Below are 25,428 nucleotides of genomic sequence, written 5' to 3' on the forward strand. Positions count from 1 at the left end.
AAATTAATAATAATGGTAATAATAACAACTTTAGTGGGATCACTGGATTTATGAGGTGAGCAAGCCAAAAAAAGGTACTACTTAAGTTTCCAAAAATAACCCTAGTCATATAAACTCATCTAGAGTAAATAAAATACCAAAATGACTCATTTACCTGTCACATCTAACAGATGTGACAATTATACTTGATTTTCTGACTGAAAACAATATTAAGGTATTATTTAATTATACCTGAAAACTGATAGGAAAAGTTGTAAATGTAATATATTTTCAGTAAGCAATAAAGTGATAACCCAGCCAAAGAACATCAGTTAGAGCTTTTTATCAAAAATGTACTTAGCGTCTGTATTTTGTAAATAATGTTCATGGTGCTCCCCTTTAATTGTATTATTTCAATACATGTATATAACTAACTATATATATTTTTGTAAATTGTCTAAATGCCCATGTTAAGTTGCAAACTCAGTTTATTTTTATGGAAATTTTATATATAAAGATATAGATATATTTCCATGTACAGGAACAGATACACTGACATAATAAAATGAATACTTACACAAGTGTCTAAATTATTTCTTGCTATATACATCACTAAGATTCAGCTTATGTTTTTTGTTTTGATTGTTTGTTTTGTTGCAAATTCAACTTCTATTCATTATTATGATTGTTTTTGTTGTTTTGCCTGGGGTGTGGCTGAAAAGGTTCTACAGGCCAGTTCAGTTATCCATCTAACAAATGAAATGGAATACACACATGCATGCACACATACACACACACACACACACAAACACACACACACACACACCAAATTTGCTTGCAGAAAAATTTTGTGCAAACTTCATAGTAAACAGATCTATGTATCAGAGTGTTACAGAGACAAAGAGAGATATCCTGTGTAAAAATGGATGCATAGTAACTGCTGCTCCAGTAAAATTAATGTCAAGTTCCAGTTAAAAATTCAGCATACCTGGTGGTTTCCTACTCAGAATCGAGGAAAACCTAACTGAATACTGATCCATCATGCTATAAATCCCTACGTCACTCGATGGGTTGCCAACTGGCTTACTGACAGAACCCAGACTGCAAAAGTAGCTGACTCCAAATCCAGCTCCAGACAAGTGACAAGTGGAGTACCTCAGGGTTCAGTCCTGGGACAGCTCTTGTTTGGCATCTACTTCTCTGAAGTACAGCCAACACTAAGGGACTCTGGCTAACAAAGTTCGGAGATGTCTACAAACTGGGAGCCATTATTGAATCCCCAAATGATGTGGATATTCTACAAAAGGGCCTTAAAGAAACAGATGCTTGGTGCTAGAGCCATGGACTCAAGCTTAATGCCAAGAAATGTATAGTTATCCCCTTTGGGAAAAACCACATACCCATGAATTACCACATAGGTGGATGTACACTAAATACCGAAAGTGTGATGAGAGACTTAGGGACACAGGTGGACAGTGGTCTCATCTTCGATAACCACATCGCCACAACAATCAGGAAATCCTTCTATGTGGCACACCTCATCACTAAGGGCATTTCATCCAGAAAAAAGGAAGTCATTGTCCCACTGTACTCATCCCTCATTAGACCCATTATAGAGTACAACGTTTGTTATGTACCTCACAAGACATCTGCAACAGCTGGAAAGGCCACAGAAATACCTCACTAAAAGAATCAAAGGACTAAAGCAGATGCCCTATGCTGACCATCTAAAAGAACTCCAGCTATACTCTGTGGCATATCATCTACTCAGAGGTGATCTCTGCTTAGCATACAAGGCCATGTCAAACCCTGCGCTGTTGGACATGCTCCACTTAAAGAAATCCCAATCCCTCAGAGCCACACACTCCAGGGATTTAAACCTTGTCATCACAATGAACAAAACATGCTGGAGGGATAGGTTCCTGACACAGAGACTCCCCATACTCTGGAATAGACTGCCCATACATGTCAAGCAGAGCACCTCCTTGGCTCTTTAGAATAATTATAGGCAGATGACATGACTTTAAATTTTTACAGGACTGAATGCTCCTGCAAAATGGCTACTAACTGAAAGCAGACTGTAATCCCAGATGTACTGGAAGTATTTGGCAGTGGTGTTATGTTCTCACAAATCCAGGAAGTGCAAGAATTCCTGTACGCTTCATCAGACTTAACACAAATGAACAACCTCAGGGTTGCACATAATTCAGTGAGGTGAAGTGTCTTAAGGTTCCTTTCCTAATAATCTTTATATTTGTGCTGGAGGTTTGATCTTTTATCCAAAGTGCTAAGTAAGGAAGTTATTATGCAGCTCAACACCTTCAGCATTTCCCGAATTTTTATAAACACTCTGATTCTTCTTCTCCTCCAGCTATGGAGAGCCTTTGCCATAATTTATTAACTGGCAATGAAAAATAACGAATAAACGTACCCACGGTAGATGAAGGACAGCGAACAGAACAAAAGCCAGTATAATGATAAAAAATAAATAAACCAAGTTCTGACAATCGGTGTCTCAATAAATTATTATGGTTTGAACAAGAGACTGGATATTATTCTTTTATGATCTGCAATGTTTTGGAGTTATCAACTTGAAAGTACCAAGGAACTAAGGCCTGAAAAGATGTGAGCACAACAATTAGATACTGCATGGTGTGACTGCGAACAGAACCTGGTTTATTTATTTTTTATTATTAACTGGCAATACTGAAGTTAGTTATCTATTTTATCATGATCACACATGTTGATTACTTCTGCTTTCGATTATGGGCAGGGTTTGAAGTAATGTGCCAGGTGTGTGTTCATAGGTTCATAGGTGTGTACTAGGCTAATGGCCCTGGTGCCTTTACAAGCCTAGCCCATAGAAGAGCCCTGGCATCATGTGGCCCGATGTTAGTTCCCAGTGCCTCTATCAAGTAGAGCCACTAGAGTGCTCCCCGAGGTGAACTTTTGATTTCCCATCCACTCATCAAGATGTGCTTGACATGTATGGGAAGTCTATTCCAGAGCATGGGCAGTCTGTGTTATGAACCTGTCCCTCCAGCACGTTCTGTTGATTGTGGTAATGAGGGTGAGGTCTCTGGAGCGTATGGTGTGGAGGGACTTGGATTTCTTTAGATGTAGCATTTCTAACAGAGCTGGGTCAGACATGGCTGTGTAATTAATGCGCCCCGGGTGTGTTATGAGGCCCGATGCCGAAGGCTATCGCTTACAATGTTTTATATGTTTGTCTTCATTAATTTGTGCACTATGGAGTGGTAAATGATATCTTGTCAAACTTTCATTTCCAAATACTGTGGTGCCAAACAAAGTTCTGAAGAAATGGATGGATATCATGTTACACAAACTGTGCTGCTAAATTAATAACTGATAAAATTCTACCACAGGAACATAGGGTAGTGAGGAAAAGAGTAGAAAACAAATACCATAATGGAAATATAGAATAGAGAAAACTATAAAGCAGCTAAGACAAGAAGTGTCATTGTTAGATGATTATAGAAGAGGGAACAGATTAACAAAAATATTAAGAAAGATAGATGTGATAAAAGTAATGCACAATATTAGAACAGACCAGGATCTATTATGTACTATTGGAGATAAACTAAAAATTTCAAAACAGGTGGAAAGACTCAGAAGATACAAAGATAAAGCACAAAATAAACAATTTACTGATGACCCAAAAAAGTTTTATAGAGAGAACAGAAATAATGAAAAAGGTGTTGATAGACATGGCCGAAAAGAGTAGATACATTTTGGAGAAGTATCTCTGAAGATCTATGGAACATAAAGATAAATGGATAGAAGAAATAAAAGAAAGAATAAGAAGTTCTAAAGATTTTAGGAAATGAAATGGGATGAAATAACAGCCAGAGATTGAAACAAAGTTGAGAAAAAGCCTCTAATTGGAAAACCCAGGCCAGATGCAGTACCTAACTTTTGAAAAGCTTAAAGTATTAACTAACTGCTGGGATCTATACAGTAGAACTATTTATATGCACACTACGAACAGACACTGCTGGTTAACAAGAAGAAAAACAATGTACTTAGAGTGAACCTGCAAGCTACCCTAAAAATTATAGACCAATAACTTGTCTTCCGACGTATAAACTATACGGGGATTGGCGCCGACAGGTTACAGTCATTTAGAAAAACTCAATTATGGCAGTAGAACAAAGGGCAATAAAAGAAAGTCATGTAACAAAGGATCATGTGTTGTTAAATAAAGTTATAGTGGAGAACTGTAAGAAAGGGGAAGAATCTAGAATACGGCATGGTCGACTACAAAAAACATTTGATAGTATCCCACATTCATGGATAAGCAGTGCTTAAAATACTGCAAGGTACATCCTACACTGATTGATTACATTACAGTAACCATGGAACAGTGGCGAACCACTTTGCAATTAAGCCATGACAAAGGACAAATTATTATCCCAGGGATAAAAATTCAAAGAAGGGTCATTCCAGGTTGACTCCCTGTCACGTTGCTATTTTGCCATTAATCCATTAAGCTGTTTGCCAGCAGGTCATATTTAGTTTATTCTAGAAAACAACAAAGTCTAGTGACTTCTCATCTTCTCCTTGTTGATGATTTAAAACTATATAAATATAAGATGAGAACTGAAAGCATAGCTACAGTTGTGCAGCGTTTCAGATGATACTGGAATGTCATTTGGTCTTGATAAATGTGTAAAAAGCAACCTTTAAGAGATAAAACTGCAGCACCAGGAAAATATCAGTTTGGGACAAGAATGTGATATAAAAGAACTTGAGCAAGAGGGGGTGTATAAATACTTGGGAATTGATGAAGGATCAGCAATAAAACATGAACTGCGAATAAAGCTTAGTAAGGAGTACTTTAGAAGACTTAAATTAATCCTGAAAAGAGCACCAACACCTAAGAACAAGATCCAAGCTACAAATCAGTTTACTATTCCTGTCCTAACATAGTTTTGGAGTGATTGACTGGCCCCAAAAAGTGTTGAATAGATTGGATATTAAAACAAGTAGGATGCTTCATGCTCACCAAATGATTTATAAAAATCAGTGTATACCAAGATTATATATTCCCTGTACTGAAGGAGGGATGGGCCTCCTTGAAATTAATTACATGTATAGATCTGCAATTGTGGGACTTCACACATATCTACTGACCTCACAAGATCCAAATGTGATGAAAGTTTTGAAACATGAGGAGAATAAATCTAAGATGACATCTCTGCTTAACTTAGCAGAAGCATATCGACGTCAAGAAGGAATGGAAATCAAACCAGAAGTGGATAAAAAACAGACAGCAACTGAATGAGCTATAAAACAAAAGAAAGAATATAAGGTGAAGGACCAGGTGAGCAGGTAAGAAATGTGGAAAAAACATAAATATAGTGGCAAGTATAGAAAACATCTGGAAGAGCCTCATGTTGATCAAGAAAGAATGGTTAAGGAGAAGTGAATTTACATCAAGAAATGAAAGGTTATTATTGGCAGCCCAAGATAGTGGGTTACGTGCACGCTGGTTTACCAAGTCCATTGAACATGTGGGAGAGACAGACATATGTAGGTTCTGTGGAACCGAATTGGAAACACACCTTATTGCTGGGTGCAACTCTTTAAAGGCAGAGGGACTGTATACTGAAAGGCGTAATAATGTGGCAAGATTGTTACACTGGAGATTGTGCAAACAGTATAGTATTGAAGTGGATGAAAAACACTGGAAACATGAGCCACAGAGAATCATAGAAAATGATAAAGTTTACATCACATGGGATCACCCAATATCAACAGTCCAAAAGATAAATGCTAGAAAACTGGATATAGTGGTCCAAGAAAAGAAGACAAAAGTAGCATTGGAAAGAAGACAAAAGTAGCAACTGGAAAGACCCGAAAAGTACCTCACCAAGAGGATCAAAGGGCTCAAACAGATGCCATACGCTGCCCGGTTAAAGAAACTCCAGCTCTACTCAGTGGCATACCGCCTGCTCAGAGGCGATCTGTGCCTGACGAATAAAGCCATGTCCAACCCGGAATTAATGGACATGCTGCACCTCAGAAAATCCAAATCCCATCGCTACGCGAGAGACTTGAACCTCAGCACTGAAATAAATAGGACATGCTGGAGGGACAGATTCATAACCCAGAGGCTCCCCCTTCACTCTGGAATAAAAGCCCAGTCCAGGTTAGGCAGAGTCCCTCACTGACTCTCTTCAAGAGGAATCTTGATGAGTGGATGGGAGATAGTAGGTTTACCCCAGGTATCACTTCTGTGTCACTGTTAGACAGAGGCACAGTATACTAACCTCGAAAAAGGGCTTAGCAAAATTCATTTAAAATGGGTGGCAAAAGCCAAACACACTCTGGCTAGGCTTATAAATGCCCTATGGTAGATAGCCTAGTATGAACCTATGAACTCGCCACACCTAGTGACTACATTGTCTTGTGTACAGAGAGACACAAATTCATAAAATACCTCGATCTGCAGGCAGAAACGAGAGCCATGTGGAAGAAAAATACCCAGACAGTTCCAATAGTAGTAGGAGAAACTGGTCTTATAAAAAGAATTTAAAATCGTATTTAGATATGTTACCAATTCATGTACCACTGTATGAATTGCAGAAGGAGTCATTCCAGGGAAAATCCCCAAGTTTTGCCATGAACCCCTTAATTTTTTGGGTTTTTGGGGGAAGGATTTTTTTGTCCCCCTTGGGCAGTCAAAACCCCCCCCACGGACCCTTGATGAAAAAAAAATTTTTGGGGGGTTTTTAAAATGGGAAAGGGTTTTAAAGGTTTGCCCCCCAAGACTTCCCTTTTTGTTTGTCCGGGGTTAAAAGGCCATCTGGGCTGCTGTATTCAGTCTCACACCCAGAAAGCACATGTCTTGAGGAGGGTACTAGACTGGACTTTATTTCGTTCACAGAATACCCTAGGCATCTTAGCACTCAAGTGCTATGACATATTCCAGATGCTGTAGAAGGTGTTCTTTTCTTGAGCCAGAATCAGGCAGTCATTCAAGTAAGGATAAATTTGAATGCCTTGAAGCCTGAAGTAAGCTATCACTGGAGCCAGAACCTTTGTGAATACTCTGGACAGTAGATAAGCCAAAGGGCAATGCAGAGAACTGATAATGAAAATCTCCAGTTGAAACCGCAGATACTTTCTGCAACTTAGCCTTATGGGCACATGAAGGTAAGCTTCCTTGTGATCCAAAGTTACCATCCAATGGTCCTTTCCCAGCAGAGGTAACAGTTGCTGTAACGTCAACATCTTGAACTTGGGAATGTCCAGATAAGTGTTGAGGATAGATAACCAAAATTGGTCTCCACGTGTTCCCCTTCTTTTGGTACTAGGAACAGGCGAGAATAAAACCCGAAGCCCCTTTCTGACACAGGGACTGGCCGAATAGCCCCCATCTGAGTAACTGAGAAACTTGCTTGAGAGCCTCTTTTCTTTGTGGAGGAGAACATCTGGCATGCCTTTGAAAGGGGCATTGTGTGGAAATAAAATCTGTACCCGTGATGAATGATATCCAGCACCCATCTGTCTTGAGTGATTAAATCCCAATTTTCTTTGAAAAGACAATCTTCCTCCCTAACGAGCTGCCAGACGAGAATCCACTGGCAGCTGATATGCAGCTCATTGGTTCTGCTTACGAAAGGACTGACCCCTGCCCTCACCAGAAGTCTGAGCAGGTGAACTGTCTGATCTAGGCCTAAACGAACCTTGAGCCCTGCCCCTACCACGTCTAGATCTACCCCTAGACTGGGAACCATAAGCAGGATATGTCCACCCCTTAGCAGGCCAATTTCTACTAAACTTGGGAGGCTGCACCTGCAAAAAATCTTTAACAGTCTGCATAGACTTAGCTTTGTCCTCCATTTTCTTTAAAACTGCTTCCACAGGCGGTCCAAACAACACATCAGACTGTAAAGGAGCATCCAAAATCCTGGTCTTAACATGCTCAGCTAAATTCTGATCCTTCAACCATGCATGTCTGCGAAGAACAGAACTAGTAGCAGCCACCCTCGAGGAGGCCTGAACAGCATCAAAACCACACTGCAAAGAATGCTTACCCACTTGTTCAGACACATGAACCAAATCCAGCAATTCTTTACACTCAATACCTTCCGCCAAAGCATCCACCTTAGATTTCAATTGTGAAAGGAGATAATTCTGATATTTCAGCATATGAAATTGACAATTCAACGCCCTCATGGCTAGAGTGGAAGAAGTATATACTTTCTTACCCCACCTATCCAAAGCCCTGCCTCTTTATCAGAGGGTACAGGATTTTAACAACAGAAGTTTTAACACCTTTAGGCCCCTGAGAAACAGTTTCTGGGTCCGCCTGGGACTCTTAAACAAATACTTATGAGTGGGCACCCTATAATACCTATCAGGCTTAACAGGAGCAGGAGGCAAGGAATCAGGGTTCAGAGAAGCCTCTGCAAAACATCCTCCACCACATTCAACACAGGAGGAATAGCTAAGGGCCTATGCTGAGGCAAAACAAGAATTCCCTAAGCCTTTTTCTGGAGTCAGAGTAATCTTGGCCTTCCCATTTAAAGTGCTCCCTCATGGAGTGAAGAGTCTCTGAAAATGAAAAATCCTCAGGAGGAGAAGCTGAAGGAGTGGAATCATCCACATCAGAATCAGAATAAGCAGGAAACTCTTGCAAGTCTTCCACAGAAGACTCTGAAGAAAAAGAACACTGTTCAAAACTATCAAACTCCTGTTCCACCCTAGGCCTCTTATCAGGTGGGGGCATAGAACCTCTAATCAGAGTAATCAAATCTTCAGCCATTTTAAGCATATGTTTCTTAGGCACAGAGCCCAAATGCTGGGAGAAGCCCTACAGAAGCTGAACTTGGCCTTCCTCAAAAAGAAGCTCTGGAAACAGAAGGAGGGGCCCAAACTACCTTGGGAAGAGAGGGAAGAACAGTTACCTGAGAAGCCCCTCAGCCTGGCCTACTTCCTGAGAGGGCACATCCTGTAACAGTAAAGTATCTGCCTGAGACTCCATAGAGACTCCTGGCAAAACCTCTGGCTCCCCTGAGCCTTCTAAAGGACCGACGTCCGGGACCGCCGGTTCCTCACCCCTAGACTTCACTGTTTTGTCCTTGCGCTTCTTAGATGAAGCAGGCGCCGGAGCATCCGACGGCATAGTATAATTGCAACGCTTCCCAAACACTAACCTAGCACAATCAAGCCTCCTCTTAATAGTGCGCTTTATTAAATCTAGCACAAGAGCGGCAACCAACAACGTCGTGCTCAGGCCCTAAACAAGGTATACACAATGTATGATAATCCCTATGCGGTATCTGCTTCCCACAAGAAATACAGTTATTCACTTTTTCTGACATCCGGTAATATACTGAGGCAAGAAAACACCAAAATGTTCCCCAACGGGGTTACTTAGCCAACTCTGTACTCGGTCTGAAACTCCGGTTTCGGAAAATCTCAGAACGCCAACCTGCACTCGCAAAATTGCTTCTGCATCGGACCATGCGGCAAAAAAGACTGAGGAAATGACGTCGGTCATGCGCATTAGTACCCTGACGTACTGACGTCAGTCTAAGGCGCCATGACCGACGCCAGCCTTATACTCTGGTATTCGGGCCGACTGGGACGCGGACTATACCCAATAGTCAGGACTGCAGCAAGGGAAGACGAAGAACATCTGTAAGAAAGGGAAGAATCTAAGTATGGCATGGATCGACTACAAAAAAGCATTTGATAGTATCCCACATTCATGGATAAACGAGTGCTTAAAAATGTACAAGGTACATCCTACACTGATTGATTACATTACAGTAACCATGGAACAGTGGCAGACCACTTTGCAATTAAGCCATGACAAAGGACAAATTATTATCCCAGGGATAAAAATTCAAAGGGGGATATTCCAGGTTGACTCCCTGTCACCGTTGCTATTTTGCCTTGCCATTAATCCATTAAGCTGTTTACTTAGCTTAGGTCATGGCTACAGTTTGGCTTCTAGAAAACAACAAAGTCTAGTGACTTCTCATCTTCTCCTTGTTGATGATTTAAAACTATATAAATATAAGATGAGGAACTGAAAACACAGCTGCAGGTTGTCAAAACTTTTTCAGATGATACTGGAATGTCATTTGGTCTTGATAAATGTGTAAAAGTAACCTTTAAGGAATGAAAACTGCAGCACCAGGAAAATATCAGTTTGGGACAAGAATGTGATATAAAAGAACTTGAGCAATAGGGGGTGTATAAATACTTGGGAACTGATGAAGGATCAGCAATAAAACATGAACTGCGAATAAAGCTTAGTAAGGAGTACTTTAGAAGACTTAAATTAATCCTGAAAAGAGCATCAACACCTAAGAACAAGATCCAAGCTACAAATCAGTTTACTCTTCCTGTCCTAACATAGTTTTGGAGTGATTGACTGGCCCCAAAAAGTGTTGAATAGATTGGATATTAAAACAAGTAGGATGCTTCATGCTCACCAATGATTTATAAAAATCAGTGTATACCAAGATTATATATTCCCTGTTCCAAAGGAGGGATGGGCCTCCTTGAAATTAATTACATGTATAGATTTGCAATTGTGGGACTTCACACATATCTACTGACCTCACAAGATCCAAATGTGATGAAAGTTTTGAAACATGAGGAGAATAAATCTAAGATGACATCTCTGCTTAATTTAGCAGAAGCATATCGACGTCAAGAAGGAATGGAAATCAAACCAGAAGTGGATAAAAAACAGGCAGCAACTGAATGAGCTATAAAACAAAAGAAAGAATATAAGGTGAAGGACCAGGTGAGCAGGTAAGAAATGTGGAAAAAACATAAATATAGTGGCAAGTATAAAAAACATCTGGAAGAGCCTCATGTTGATCAAGAAAGAATGGTTAAGGAGAGATGAATTTACATCAAGAAATGAAAGGTTATTATTGGCAGCCCAAGATAGTGGGCTACATACACACTGGTTTACCAAGTCCATTGAACATGTGGGAGAAACAGACATATGTAGGTTCTGTGGAACCGAATTGGAAACACACCTTATTGCTGGGTGCAACTCTCTAAAGGCAGAGGGACTGTATACTGAAAGGCATAATAATGTGGTGAGATTGTTACACTGGAGATTGTGCAAACAGTATAGTATAGAAGTGGATGAAAAACACTGGAAACATGAGCCACAGAGAATCATAGAAAATGATAAAGTTTACATCACATGGGATCACCCAATATCAACAGTCCAAAAGATAGATGCTAGAAAACCGGATATAGTGGTCCAAGAAAAGAAGACAAAAGTAGCATTGGAAAGAAGACAAAAGTAGCAACTGGAAAGACCCCAAAAGTACCTCACCAAGAGGATCAAAGGGCTCAAACAGATGCCATATGCTGCCCGGTTAAAGAAACTCCAGCTCTACTCAGTGGCATACCGCCTGCTTAGAGGCGATCTGTGCCTGACGTATAAAGCCATGTCCAACCCGGAATTAATGGACATGCTGCACCTCAGAAAATCCAAATCCCATCGCGCAACGCGCTTGAGAGACTTGAACCTCAGCACTGAAATAAATAGGACATGCTGGAGGGACAGATTCATAACCCAGAGGCTCCCTTCACTCTGGAATAAAATCCCAGTCCAGGTTAGGCAGAGTCCCTCATTGACTCTCTTCAAGAGGAATCTTGATGAGTGGATGGGAGATCGTAGGTTTACCCCGGGTATCACTTCTGTGTCACTGTTAGACTGAGGCACAGTATACTAACCTCAAAAAAGGGCTTAGCAAAATTCATTTAAAATGGGTGGGAAAAGCCAAACACACTCTGGCTAGGCTTATAAATGCCCTAGGGCAGATAGCCTAGTATGAACCTATGAACTCGCCACACCTAGTGACTACATTGTCTTGCGTACAGAGAGACACAAATTCATAAAATACCTTAATCTGCAGGCAGAAACGAGAGCCATGTGGAAGAAAAATACCCAGACAGTTCCAATAGTAGTAGGAGAAACTGGTCTTATAAAAAGAATTTACAATCGTATTTAGATATGTTACCAATTCATGTACCACCGTATGAATTGCAGAAGGAGTCATTACTGGGCACATTGCGGGTGCTGCAAAGAGCACTTTTGGCTAACATCAAAGAGTGAAACAATACTAATTTCATGAACTTTAATCGTACTTTGACTTAGGAATGGGGTCCATTCCTGTCATGGTATTAGAAACCCAAAAGACTTGGAGAAATTAAAAACAGGAAAGAACACATTTAGTTCATGTACCTAGTTGCTGTTTTATTTTTTCACACATCACAACTCTGATATTCCTGGTATTTGGAACTCGCTCACCCCATTATATTTTACTCAAAACAATACTACCTAAATATAATACACAGAAATATGTCACATAGTTGTCCACTAACTCAGACATCTAATCGACATTAAAGTGCCTATATAGGTGTGTAAGCACATATAAGGGAATAAGTTAACTACCATAACATGCAACTGCAGTATAAACTGATTTTTTATACTGTTTTCTCCACTTCATTGCTACAAAATTCATATTTTTTTTTGTTTTCTTGTGCTGAAGACAACAATTATATGTGAATAATCCTGCCTTTCCCTCTTGATCATATCCTGGATAACATATTGGCCTGTCACTCCTTTACATTTTCACTATTAGAATAATAATAAAATCTTATAAAACAAGCAAATGAAGTATTCACCTTACACTTTGGTTCTGCCTTTACATTTTGGCAGCTAAGTGTTACTATGAAATATCTGCCTGATACCTTTCAAAGCTATGCTGCCTTGTATCCACTACTGGACATGGTGCTCCAGGAAGACACGTAACATAAATACAAGGAAACCCTACCCTGAAGTATATGACAATGCTCTTGTTAGGCACCCTTTCACTCTCACATTGACATGGATCTGGAAGAAATGGAATTCTTTTCTTTCTGTGTGTAAATAGTTTGATGTCATCTTTGCAGAGTGTTCTAAAGATAGTTTCTTTGCATTGTTGATAGTTGTCTGTCTTCTAATATGATTGTTGTAGAAAACACATCTGTTACAAATAGATGGATATGAACAAAACACAAATAATGCCTTTGGAACACCACAGTGTCCAGTCCAAAGGCAGACAGTTATGGTCTCTAACCTCTTAAAATCACACTTGTTAATGTATTGACTTTTAAGTACCCTGACCTCTGCCTTCATCCATCATCTCTTTCATGTCACACCAGTCATACATATGAATCTACAAGTAACAGAATTACAAGGCTACTTTTCTCCAAAATACTCCAAATAAAAAGCAGCCACAGTGGATAAAGAGCGGTTTAACTTATGCTTTTCTCCAAAGCTAGAAGGTCCATATGGAAAGATATTCTCATTCCTGAGCAATTCTGTAAACGTACATAGAATATTCAATATCAGCCTCATAGCAGGCTTCATGCCAGTAGAACAGCAAGAGTCATTCCCTTGTACAAAGGTGGAACTTCAACATATCCACAAGCCTGACTAGTCTCATCTGAAAGAGTATGGTAAGGATTATTATGGATATAATAAATAAACGTGCATATAGCTTGCTACTGTCAAAGCAGGCCAGTTCAGATTCATCAAGGACAGATCCTGCCTACTTAACCTGATTATCATCTTTGAAAAAGTTACTGAAGCAATGGATGAAAGCAAACCGTTGCTACCACGTAGACCTCGCAAAGGCATTCAATACCATTCCACACTGGAATACTGGAGATGAACTCTCCAAGTTGAATAAATCCCCATGTAACTCATTGGATAAGCTAAATGGCTCACAAATAGAACCCAAGAAATAAGGGTGAGTGCCCCTACATCCTCTAAAAGACATGCCACTCATGAAGAATCCCAGCATTCAGTCCTTGGAACACTCTCTTCGGCATTTACTTCTTGCAGGTTAAAGCTAATCTTAAGGATTTTGTTGCTAAGAAGGTTTGAAAATGACTGCAAACTTGGTTCTATCACAAACTCCTCACAGGACACCATGATTGTCCAAGAGAGTTTGTCCCAAACAAATAGTTGGAGTCAAAACCATGGACTACAACCAAATGTCAAGAAATATATAATTGTATCCTTCAGCAAGCATAACTCCTCTTTGTAACTATCACATTAGCAATACATCTTTAAAAATCGATGTCATAATCAAGGATCTGGGAACCTAAAAAACTGTCCTTTAGTCAACACATACCATTATTGTAAGGAAATCCTTTTTAATCCCACAGCATCCTGGGATGTAATCATTCTACTGTTCTCTACCCTCATTAGGCTGATAATCATTGAGTGTAATGACTGTTTTGATTTGTTCTTGTCCAAACTCAAATAACCTCACTAAGAAAATAAATGATCTAAAGCATAAAAACTAAGGGGATTGCCTCAGTCTTTTCATATTATACGGGCTACTGAGAGTTTACTTATGCTCACATATAGAGCCTCAGCAGACCCAGTCCAGTCAGACCTATTACACATTCACAAGTCCATTTGTGGAAGGCAGCTCTTCTGACTATTCAAGAAACATTTTCATTGGAAGTCAAAAGAGGAACACTATACAGCAATTTTACCGAGACATATAATCAGTAAAGGGATGTAAAAATGCTTTGCATGCTTCTCGGTATACAGTTACAAACATTTATCGTACTTGTTTTTAAATGTAGTCTATACAAAGCATGGTTCTGACCCAAGTGCTGTATGTCCGAGTTGTCTTAGTTTCGAATATTGTAGTACTGTCAGAATAGAGTTCATAACTGAATAATGAGATAAAGTGAAAACAAAGCTCATTCATAAAAGTAGTTTTATTGGTAATTGTGTGCATATTGCTAGGCAGGTGGTTCAACATTTTGCCCAAGATATTTTGAAGATTTCTGTTAATATTGAATCAGTAAACTACAAACAGAAATTTCTAGTATCAAAATGCCACAAAATATGCTTTACTCTTTCTGTCAGAAAGTTTTAACAATTTCTACCATTTTCCATACATCCTTAGTGGTGGTGTTTTTTATGATATAACATTTAAGTTTTTTTTTTAATAACATATCTTTTTGATGCTACATTTTCTTCCAGTTTGAAGGCATTTTGGACACTATTTGGTAGACTTTCAAGATAAATCATATGAGTAAAAACAACAATCTTAAACATACAGATGTGAAATGTTAACTAAACACATGTCCTGTTAGATACAGACCAAAAATAAAAAACATACATATATATGTATAGATATGCACACACACACACACACACACACACACACACACACACACACACACACACACACACACACACACATACTTTCATAGTTAGAGACAGACAGACAGATTGCAGAAGCATAGCTGGCTTCACCAATGCCCTGTGCCAGTACATGAACTAGCACCCCACCCCTTCAGCTCTTCAAGTACAGAGCCAAAAAAAAAAACAGACTTCTGCAGGATGCCAGTTGGCTGGCTTCCTGCACACAGTATGCAATCATCTGTGCTCCCTTCAAGTGAAGAGCAAGGAAAAATGGAAGTCCACTCCTTTAACAAGCACACTAACCAGTCTCTCCCAAAGCTTGCCTGGTCACTTTTCTATGCCCTACCTCCTCACCATCCTTCCTGTCATTATTTGATTGGTTTAGTAAAAAAAAATATCTTTATTACCCTGCATGAAAAGCTATACTGCTCAAATTTTAGTTAAAAATATCTTCTGACTTTTATACTGCAGCAAATTGCTTGCTACAGTTTAGACCACACACACACACACACACACACACACACACACACACACACACTACTACTGCACTACTGTTTGAACATAAATGCAGCACCAACAAAAGTCAGTATGCGTTAAACATTGATCAGGATTGGTTGTGCAATCCCACCAACACTTTGCACTTGGTTCAGTTGCCTTCTTAGACCCACCCTAGCTAGGCTACTGATAGAGATATTTACAGGTGAAATGAAGGGAGAAGAGATAAAGTGGTAGCAGAAATAAAACCAAAGGTACGTGCCTGGCTATGTGACTGCCCCAAATGACCTGTGTTCAACTAGTAGCATGGGCAGTTGCAGGACTCAATGAGGAAAGGTAGGAGTGAGTGGTAAACAACACCTTGCCCCTTCCAAAGAGAGATGGGCAGCTTGGCACACTGCATTTGCATCACCTAAAGTAACAAACCAACTCAGTGGTGGTTCATTGATTATGAATGGTTTTCATGTTTAACACTACACACACTTACCTTATGCAAACTGCAGTTAGAGACCTCACAAGCCACCTCAGGGAGGGGTCATGTTGGTTGCACTATATCCATAATGCTTTGATGATAGCTCCAATGATAACCATTTGAAATGCCAGGACCTGCTTTACTGAGTCCTGTAATGTGGAGACAGAATGGCTGAAGAAATGGACTTGCGTGTACTAAGTCTGATACATCCATTTCTCAGAATATTTCCTTTCCACCTAGGTATGGTGTTCGGGAGAAATCTGATGATCAGTATTTAATCTTCTCCTGCATTTTTGGGCTTTTTTGTTTAGATGTGATGCCACTTGGCATCACAGTTGCCAACATTTCAATAGAGAGCCTGGCCAGCTCCAACTTCTGGTTAATTCAACTCTAACACTGGAGGAATGAATACACCATTGTACTTCCAACTCCTAGGAATGAATGCTACAGCTGTGTGAGCAAGAGTTAGTGAGTCATTGGAGAAAAACAGAGGTACATTAGGCAATGGAAGCACATAATTTTCAGTGCTGTCATTTTATGTCAGCCTCACCTGCCCATGATATGTTCTCCAAAGCTTCCTGTTATTTGAGCAGGGTGTATTTCAAAATTAGCATTGTGTACTTTTAAGGGTTATGTTGCACAATACAGCAACAGTACTTTGTGTACATACCCCTCAACTTTCCAGATTTTTACCTCATTTTTTTAGTCTGTTCCTCATAACGTTTGTGCTTTGCTGGCAAATCGCTGAAGACTGAAGTCACTAAATAATGACATGCATTTGAGCTTCAGACTTCATATCCTTTAGAAAATGCATGCCAACACAAATGTTATTCCAGCAACTTTCTAAGTTTATAAGAGCAATATCTAAAATATGTCCCTATTTTTGGGCCTTTGTACCCCAATTATTTTAGGCTTTGTCCATTTTTCTTGCACTAAGAGGTTGAGAGGTATATGTACATCTCTCTGATTTCATATCCACTAAATACAATCCCTATATATTATTGCATTCCTCTTTTCTCATTGAGGGACAAAGGGAGGTAGTTGTAAATTCCAGTGTTTTTTCTGCCAGGTAACACGATGACTTTGAAAAGCAAGTGCAAAATTATACCCAAGTTGTAGTAACAACTGCTTGCAATCTTAATGCCAGGTTCTCCTGATTCTTGCTTGTCCCTTTGGTGAACTCATTCTGTTTTCTTAGTCAGTTATATTTGCATCTTTTCTTCAACAGCACTACATATTATGAGGGCTTACCTTGTGTTACCATTGTTCTGACTGCAACTGTTTACTAGGCTTGTTTTACTATAAAAGCCATTGCAAAGCATTAGGAATGGTGGGCAGCTCCTGTTTATCTAACAGTCAACTGGTTATCTGGTCTTCCTTTGCTTGAAGCTGGTATCTTTGCACAGTCACGTACCAGTATAATAGTAAAATGAAGTACTGCATTACATAAACTATAGCTTGTCTGATGTTTCGGTTGGGACATTTTCTAAAGTTTGGGTACACGATCATCTGTCTGCATATGTTGTTAGAGTGTGTGAAACATGAGAATGTACACTTGTGTATTCATTATGAATTTTATATAAATTTAATTCAGTGTCCTGAATGTATGTTTCCAATGTACTTCTGTGTCTCCTTTTCTAGGCTGTGGGTTGAAATATACACATTATGGATATTGCAAATTATTTCTTTTTTATAGAGTCATGTAAAAATCCAGCTACAAGCATGGAAAGATAAGTGCTTCAAGTTTTTAAACATGCATCCCCACTTTCCTTTCTCGCTGTATCAGTTTCATAGCTGGGGATATGGCATCTCATCTGTCCTGACAGAATAATATTGAGAAGAAGGTGAGCTCCGTAGTGCAGAGGTTTTGGCTTTGACTACTACCCATGTGACCCAGGTTTAGTCAGCAGCCCTGGCAGTGCAGCTACTGGTTGGAGAAACATTGAGGTGAAAAGCTAAGGGTGGCTGTCCATTCTCTGAAGGGGGAGGGAAGTGACTGAATTCTACCACAGGAGCTCCGCCAGAAAGAAGGCAAAATACTATGCTCTCATGACCAGGGGTTTGTAAGAGCAAGCGAATCCAAGCACTGCATACACTACAGTGGCTGCATGGTGCAGAGGGATAAAGTACTTACAGTGGCCCAGATGACCCATGTTCAATTAGTGCCACATGCACTGGAGGAACCATAGGGGAAGGATGGGAGTAAGTGGTCTATGTCAGCTCAGTTATCTTGGGGGGAGGGAGGCAGTCTAGACTCACTGCAATAAAACAACATTACATGCCTGGTGAGCTCTGTCCTGTATAGGAAATTCCATATGTGCAGAAGCTAGCATGTACCATCTGAAGCAGGAATCATGGAGCTGGGAAGGCTGTAGCATTATGAAAAGCTGTATTAGATGCTATCAGTATCACTAGAATAAATATTTGATGAATATAAATAGATTTATGTAAAGCAAAAGTAAGATTGTCTTAGTTGAGGTGGCAACAGTCATGAAAGTAATGAAACAACAGATCCACTGTTTTTGCTCCTATATTACACACAGATATTTATATATATCTGTTTGTATGTATGTATTCATGATATACACACAACTGACTCCTTGACAGCCAATATCTGTTAGATTATTAAAACCTTTCTTAACATTCTCTTGCACATATGTAGGTAGGAAGCAGAACAGAATACAAATATTAGGAGTAGTGTTGTTCCCTAGAAGGCTTATTTCTTCAGGCTCATACAGGAATCTTTCTTCTCTTCTATTCAATGGCTGCAGCACTGACAAATGTGTCTGGTGCCCTGTCATGCCACCACTTGTAATTATAGCAACAGACCCTCTTTCTCTCTGTAGCCTCTCCTCAGGTAGCATATGCCTGCAGTAATATACTATGGCTCATGCATCCGTGCATTTACTGCAAGTAGTTGGAGGGTAGTACCAGGGAATGTTGCCATCTGCAATACTTTAGATAAGGTGGATATATGTTCTATTTTATGGGGAGTCCCATGTATGACAGTAACCTGTGCTCTGTATGGCTGTAGCTTCTGACAGTAAAGATATATAGCTATGCAGTCCAAATGAATATGTATTAAAGATGGAAGTCAAGTAACACAATTGGGGGTACAGTGTGGTGGATAGTTGCACGGTACAAGTCTTACCTCTCAACAACTTAGTGCAAGAAATCTGAACAAACCCTAAAAAATGTGGGTACACAGGTCCAAAAATGGGGACAGATTTTAAACACTGCTCTTACAAACTTAGAAAGTTTCTAGAACAGCAGGTTTTGTGTTAGCATGCATTTTCTGAAGGATATCAAGTCTGAAACTCTGATATCTGCCATTATTTTTTTTACTTCAGACCTCGGTGAATTGCCAGAAAAACACAAATTTTATGAAGAACAGACCAAGATACGAGGCACAATTATTGATAGTTGAGAGGTATGGTATGTGTACAGAAATTTGGAAAAATGAAACACCTGGTAATTGAATCAGCAGTGTAATGCAAACCTTTAGAATACAGGAAATGGAAAACAACTTTGCAGTCCACGTTCCTTATAGAACAAATGCTGATGCTGTGTTTCTGCCATTTTATCGAGATATAAACTAAAGTTGTATGGAAGCACTGCTCTGTTCAGGATAGAATAACCAGTTCTGATAAGATCAAATATTTTTCACTATAATAACACACCAACCTCATGTCTGATTGCTTACAGAATGTGTGCACACTGCAGCGCAGTCTTTTTTCTTTTTGAGTGAGATCGACTAGGTAGTTGTGGATAGGTGCAACGTCTGTTCATCATCATTGATATTTAAGTTGGCTAAAATATGTAATACACACAAGTGCTATAACGTTATCACTTTGGTCCAAATGGCTGACTACCTTGATATTTTTCTATGTGGAAGCTATGGGGAAGCTGTATTCTTTTATGAGTCTGTGGTAGGACAAAGGACTGACAGTCAAACATCAAGCTGATATTAGTCTACAGTGTCAATACAATGCCCACACGAGCAGGAGCATAAAAGTGGGATCAAAGTCAGCAGACTTGGTTAATGGTTCTAGAAGTATTATATTTGAACATTTCTGATGGATAAGCAAAACAACACTTGTACAGGATGAGTTTGAAATATCAGCCTCTTTATCTGAAATGCCCTTGATGTGGTTTCAAGCCAGTTTCATCTCACAATCTGTGACACTACCGAGAGGTTTAAAGAAGCAAAAATTTCACATTGTTTTTTTTTACATGGAGTGCCATGACCTTTGGGTTTATTATATGTGGTGAGTGAAGGGTGAGGGAAAAAGCTTCCAATGTGAAGTTTAGAGGATTTTAGTTCCCAAGAAAAAATTGTATTCCAGCTTTTTGCATGTTATGGTGGTGACGTCTCTTCAAGTAAAGGCTGTAATTAATCTGCAAACAAAACTTCTGTTGGTTATCATTAAAGATACAATTGTTGTTTTCATGATACAATGCACATTTTTCTAAAAAAACATGGCTTGTATAACTACTTAGGCCAAGCCTCCAACTTTGGAGAGAAGTTTCATATTTCAGACTTGTAGCAACAGCTGGAAATTGCAGTGTGTCTTTAATGGCAGTACTTTAAACGTTGTAGTGCCATTTGATCTACTCACATTTTAACTATTCAGACTGTACGAGAATTACAGGGTACGTTGATAGTGACTACAAACAAAAAAAAAACGTGATACTGTACTTCCTGCTGTGACCTGCAAGTGTCTCTGCAGTGACACACACCTGTACTGCCATTCAGTGTGGTGGGTTTTTGTTTCAGTTTTAGTATATCTAATTTCTCTGAAAATGTCAAAGTATTTTCCTAATGTCTCTCTCCTCAGCATTCCCGCACATAACTGTTATGCTGATGGAACCCATGGAGGGTGTGCAAGGCTGCAGCAAAGCAGAACTGCATTACCATTCACTACAGTGAAACTGTCTTCTAGGATGTATAGGATCACAGAAAGTTGCTACGCTAATAGCCCTAGGACCTTTACATGCCTAGCCAAGTTACCTGTACTTCATGTACTGAGAATGTACCATATCGCTAAACATCGCTAAACATTTAAAGACAAGTTACTAGTAACGTAGCACCTTTTGTCCCACTACTCAGTAAATACCCACTAGTGCTGAAAATCACATTTCACTCAGCAGTGATGACCAGTCTGACAACAGAAGAATCCAAGTATTTCCTGTTCGTAGAGACATCCATCATGTGTAACTCGGGGGTCACCTTGACAGTGCTGATGAACTGGACTTCATGAATGTAATGGCAATCTGGATGCTTTAGGTATACAAATAGCAGAAAGGGTGCAACTGCATTTGTAACGTATGGGTCAGAAAAGTAAGAGTTTGTTTTAATCAGGTATGAACTTGGAGGGACATTTACCCAGTGACATTTTATATTTTCTGAAACTGTTTGCCATGGCATCACACCTAGCAGGGGTCTTTTTGTGCAGTAGATGCAAGAGAATCAATGGTTTTGTGCATGTCTGTGAAGTAAACACCTTAACCATTATGCCAACCCCCCAGTCCCTTTATAGGTAAGTAATACGCAACATTCTTTTATGGGCTATTTTAAGCCTAGTTCTCTCAACGTTGAGAATCAAACCATGCACCTTGTGTCTGTGAGGTGTCAGTAGTTTATGCTAATCATAGCCGGCCTTAGGTATAGGCCAACTAGGTGGCTGCCTAGGGTGCCGCTCTAGTAGGGGTGCTTTTTCAGTATTTATTTGGTGTAGGTAGACCAGGATGGGGGCACCAGGTGGTGTGGTGGGGGGCACTGTGGAGATTTTTTCACACTATACTCATCCAACCTTCACTCATATGATGTTGACACTCCAAGGAAATTCGTAGCCTACACCTCCATTTTTAAGACATACATTAGTCTGTCCTGTCAACTGAGGCCTTTGTTGTCACAATCCCCACAAGAGTTGCTCAGGCAGACGACTTCACTGATTTCTCCCCCTCCCAAGATGGTGAGCTGAAACCTGTTGCTCTCTTCCTCGCTTGGCTTTTCCTGAGGGGTTTTCTGGCAAGTGGGCTGCTACTTTGTCACAGGACGCCAATATCACAGGCCAGCACCTGCTTATGACTACCTGATTTTTGAAACTATTGACTACTCTTTATAATTAATCTGCTACACTTGATGACAGCATATGCATGTGTATTTAATTTGTTCATATCTGAAATGTTATATCTCTTGTAAAAGGGTCTAAACCTATACACTGCTGGAGCCGTTTGATAGCTGGGTAGTACTGAAAGCTGCAGGAAATAATTATGTTTAATACCAACCATTCAGACATTTGCAGACTCTATTTGTATGCAAGATGCTGTAATTCCTGTTTTAAATAACACCGTTAAACAGCATATGGGCATAATCACACTTCTAAAATGCAACTCCTCATATTTCAGACTAAACGGGTGACCCATCTACCTCTTCTGGTGGTAGGATCAGGTAAAAGAGATGCTTCCTGTAGTCAAGGGTACAGGGTTCGATTCCTTCCACCTCCATTTACCTACCGTCTAACTCTGAACAAGTCACTTAACTAAACAGTGCTGCACTGCTACTGGAACACCCCTGAAGCAAAGGGACACTTGTGACCAGTGGGCTTACCCATTTAACAAATGTATTTATTTTTATTTACTTACATTTGATAACCGGGAAAGTCTGACTTGTTCAAAGACCCATTTTCAACAGAGGCCCGGGAGAAAAGCTCCATAATGATTTAAAATTGACAATAATAGAACAGTACAATTAATTTGAGTAACATTTAAAGAAACTGAATAGATGCATAAGGTACGGTAGTAGGTTGATAATGTACATGGTAATCGTGCTTCTAAATGTAACTCCTCAGATGTCAGACTAAACCGGTGACCCACACTGACAAAGAACAGGAGAAATTTCTTCATGTCTTCCTAGCCGAATTCCTCCCTGAATCTAGATTTGTCACCACACCAACACACTCCATCCTAAAAAGATGGAAACACTTGTTGCGACTACCTTAGTTAACAAAATGTGAATTATATACCATTGTGAGTGGATGTTCTTTTACAGTGTAATCAACACATTATATCATATCATGAATCCAAGAGCAAATGAACCACTCCGTTTTGTTTTATGTCTTATTCATCAGACTGCATACTGTTTAGTAAGATAATCTATATATCTGGCGAGTCTTATTAACATGAATAATTACCTACAAGTGAAACTGTTTAAATGCCATACTGATCTTACAAGCTGTAATCTTACAATCTTTCTGCCTACATCTACTTGAAATAAAATTGCAATTCACATACCTGAAATGCTTTTGAAATATAATGCATTCCAACAACTTTTGAGCTTGTTTGCTTATGACACAACGCAGTTTACAGGACTAAGTACAAAGCAAACAACAAATGGTTGTCATAATTCACAAGCATTCAGTTTTTCACATATAATTTTGATGCCTGTAGCTTTCAGCTGTCCAGACTGTCACAGAATGTCCAGATTTTTGCTTCATATTTCTGGTCTGTTCTCATAGATTTTGTGTTTTTCTGGCAAATCTTTGAGGACTGAAGTCAATAAATGTGGCATTTGAGTGCCAGACTTCATATCCTTCAGAAAACATATGCTAACCCAAACACTTTCATTCTAGCAAATTTCTGAATTTATGCGTGCAATATTTAGAATATGTCCCTATTTTTGGGCCTTTGTCCCCCATTTGTTTTGGCTTTATCCAGATTTCTTGTGTTTAGAGGTTGAGAGGTATGCTTGACAACTGTATTTTGATGGTAAGACAGAGCTTAAATGCACACACCATCACATATTAAAACTAGAAATGTGGTGTTTTTTCTATAACCCCTGCTTTGGAAGCTACTTCAAGTTCCACTTAATCTATATTTCATTTATTGAGCCATAAATATCTTTGCAGCATAGAAAAAATCTGTAACAAACACATGATGGCACACTCTTTCAACTCTCACTATGTTCCTTTACTTACAAGAAAATGAAACCTACTTATTAGTTTTGTCTTTCTGTAATCACAGTTAAGCTTCTTTAAGGACAATAACAGAATCATGCTTATTTTTCAACTAAATAAATTGTGCTACAGAGCTAAATACTGGATTTTCACTTTAAACAGAAATATATACTTTGCTCACTTTCACTTTAGACAGACGGCAACAGCTGAGCAAAAACAGAATAATTAGTGAAAGTCTGCCTCTGGTAGTCCTCAAAGAGAAAGCAGTACATTTAATTTTCTTACCTGTACCAACTAGAACTGCTAAGAAAAGCACTAAATCAGGAATAAGTATCATGACGGTATCTTTTTAAAATCCAAGAAAAAAACGACTTTCTACAGATCCCAGCGAGTAAGTCGACGTGTCTGAGACGGCACTGGACTGTACTTTAACCATATACTCTGCGGGGCTTTCCTCTTGCTTCCTGCTGGGACTTTCCCCATGACACCGTGTATTCTGACGTTCAGTGTTCTTGCAGCTAAGGTAGTGTAGGCGAGCAACTAAAATAACTGCGTCCCGTTCCTACTCAAAAATAAAAAAAAAACACAAAGTTCTTTTAAAACAGCTGGTTGCAAGTTTCAGATTTCTTACCTCTTAGGCTTGGACAATTGAACTATTTTTTTTTTTTTATCTTGTACAGAAAGTTCTCTAACAAGACAGACATCATTAAGATAGCCTTATTTGCAGGGAACACACCAAATGCCTCCTTCACAATTAATTAGTTCTGTACTTCAGTTTAGCTTTTGAAATATTAGATATTATTAAATATAGTTTTGTCTCCTCCACTGAGACAAAGAAGTAAAACCCTGTCTACAACCCAGGTGACCTGATCTTGGTTAATTTAGGCATATTTAGGATTTGGTGGGTGAGACAGATGAATGAAAGGGCTAAATCTTGCTTTTTTCATGGCAAGTGGTAGTGTGTATATCTGGGCCACACAAGGTCCACTGATTTTCTTAGTGGAAACCATAGAAATGGGCATGATATGCAAGAGGCAAGGTCACTTACTGGCTTATGTCACTCATGGAAGTGAATGGCAATTGCATGCTGTGTCCATTGAATGTCCTCTTGGAGAATGCTTACTTGAACATACATGGAGAGGTATATGCCATAAAGAGAAAAGCTCTGATGGCTGCCAAAATGACAGCCTCTGTAATCACTTTTCCTGTCTCAGGGAATAAATGAACTGGGAATAGCTCTTCATCTCTTACCATGTGAGGAACAAATTAGCCATGTGATGGTTAGGAGAACTAAC

The 25,428-nt window shown here is 39.4% G+C and overlaps 1 protein-coding gene across 1 annotated transcript in view; it reads right to left on the bottom strand.

Moving 5' to 3' along the window:
- The window catches only part of LOC122806348, a gene marked incomplete in the record, with an annotated part of 125,947 nt that extends 101,239 nt beyond the window's left edge, over positions 1-24,708 (bottom strand). Inside the window, 1 exon segment of the mRNA XM_044076686.1 lies at positions 24,429-24,708. Coding sequence (XP_043932621.1) covers positions 24,429-24,470 — 42 coding nt within the window.
- Between the last annotated feature and the right edge of the window lie 720 nt (positions 24,709-25,428).

The sequence above is a fragment of the Protopterus annectens genome, chromosome 7.part0 (genome assembly GCF_019279795.1).
Source record: "Protopterus annectens isolate FY-2018-M chromosome 7.part0, PAN1.0, whole genome shotgun sequence".
Classification (NCBI taxonomy): domain Eukaryota; kingdom Metazoa; phylum Chordata; order Ceratodontiformes; family Protopteridae; genus Protopterus; species Protopterus annectens.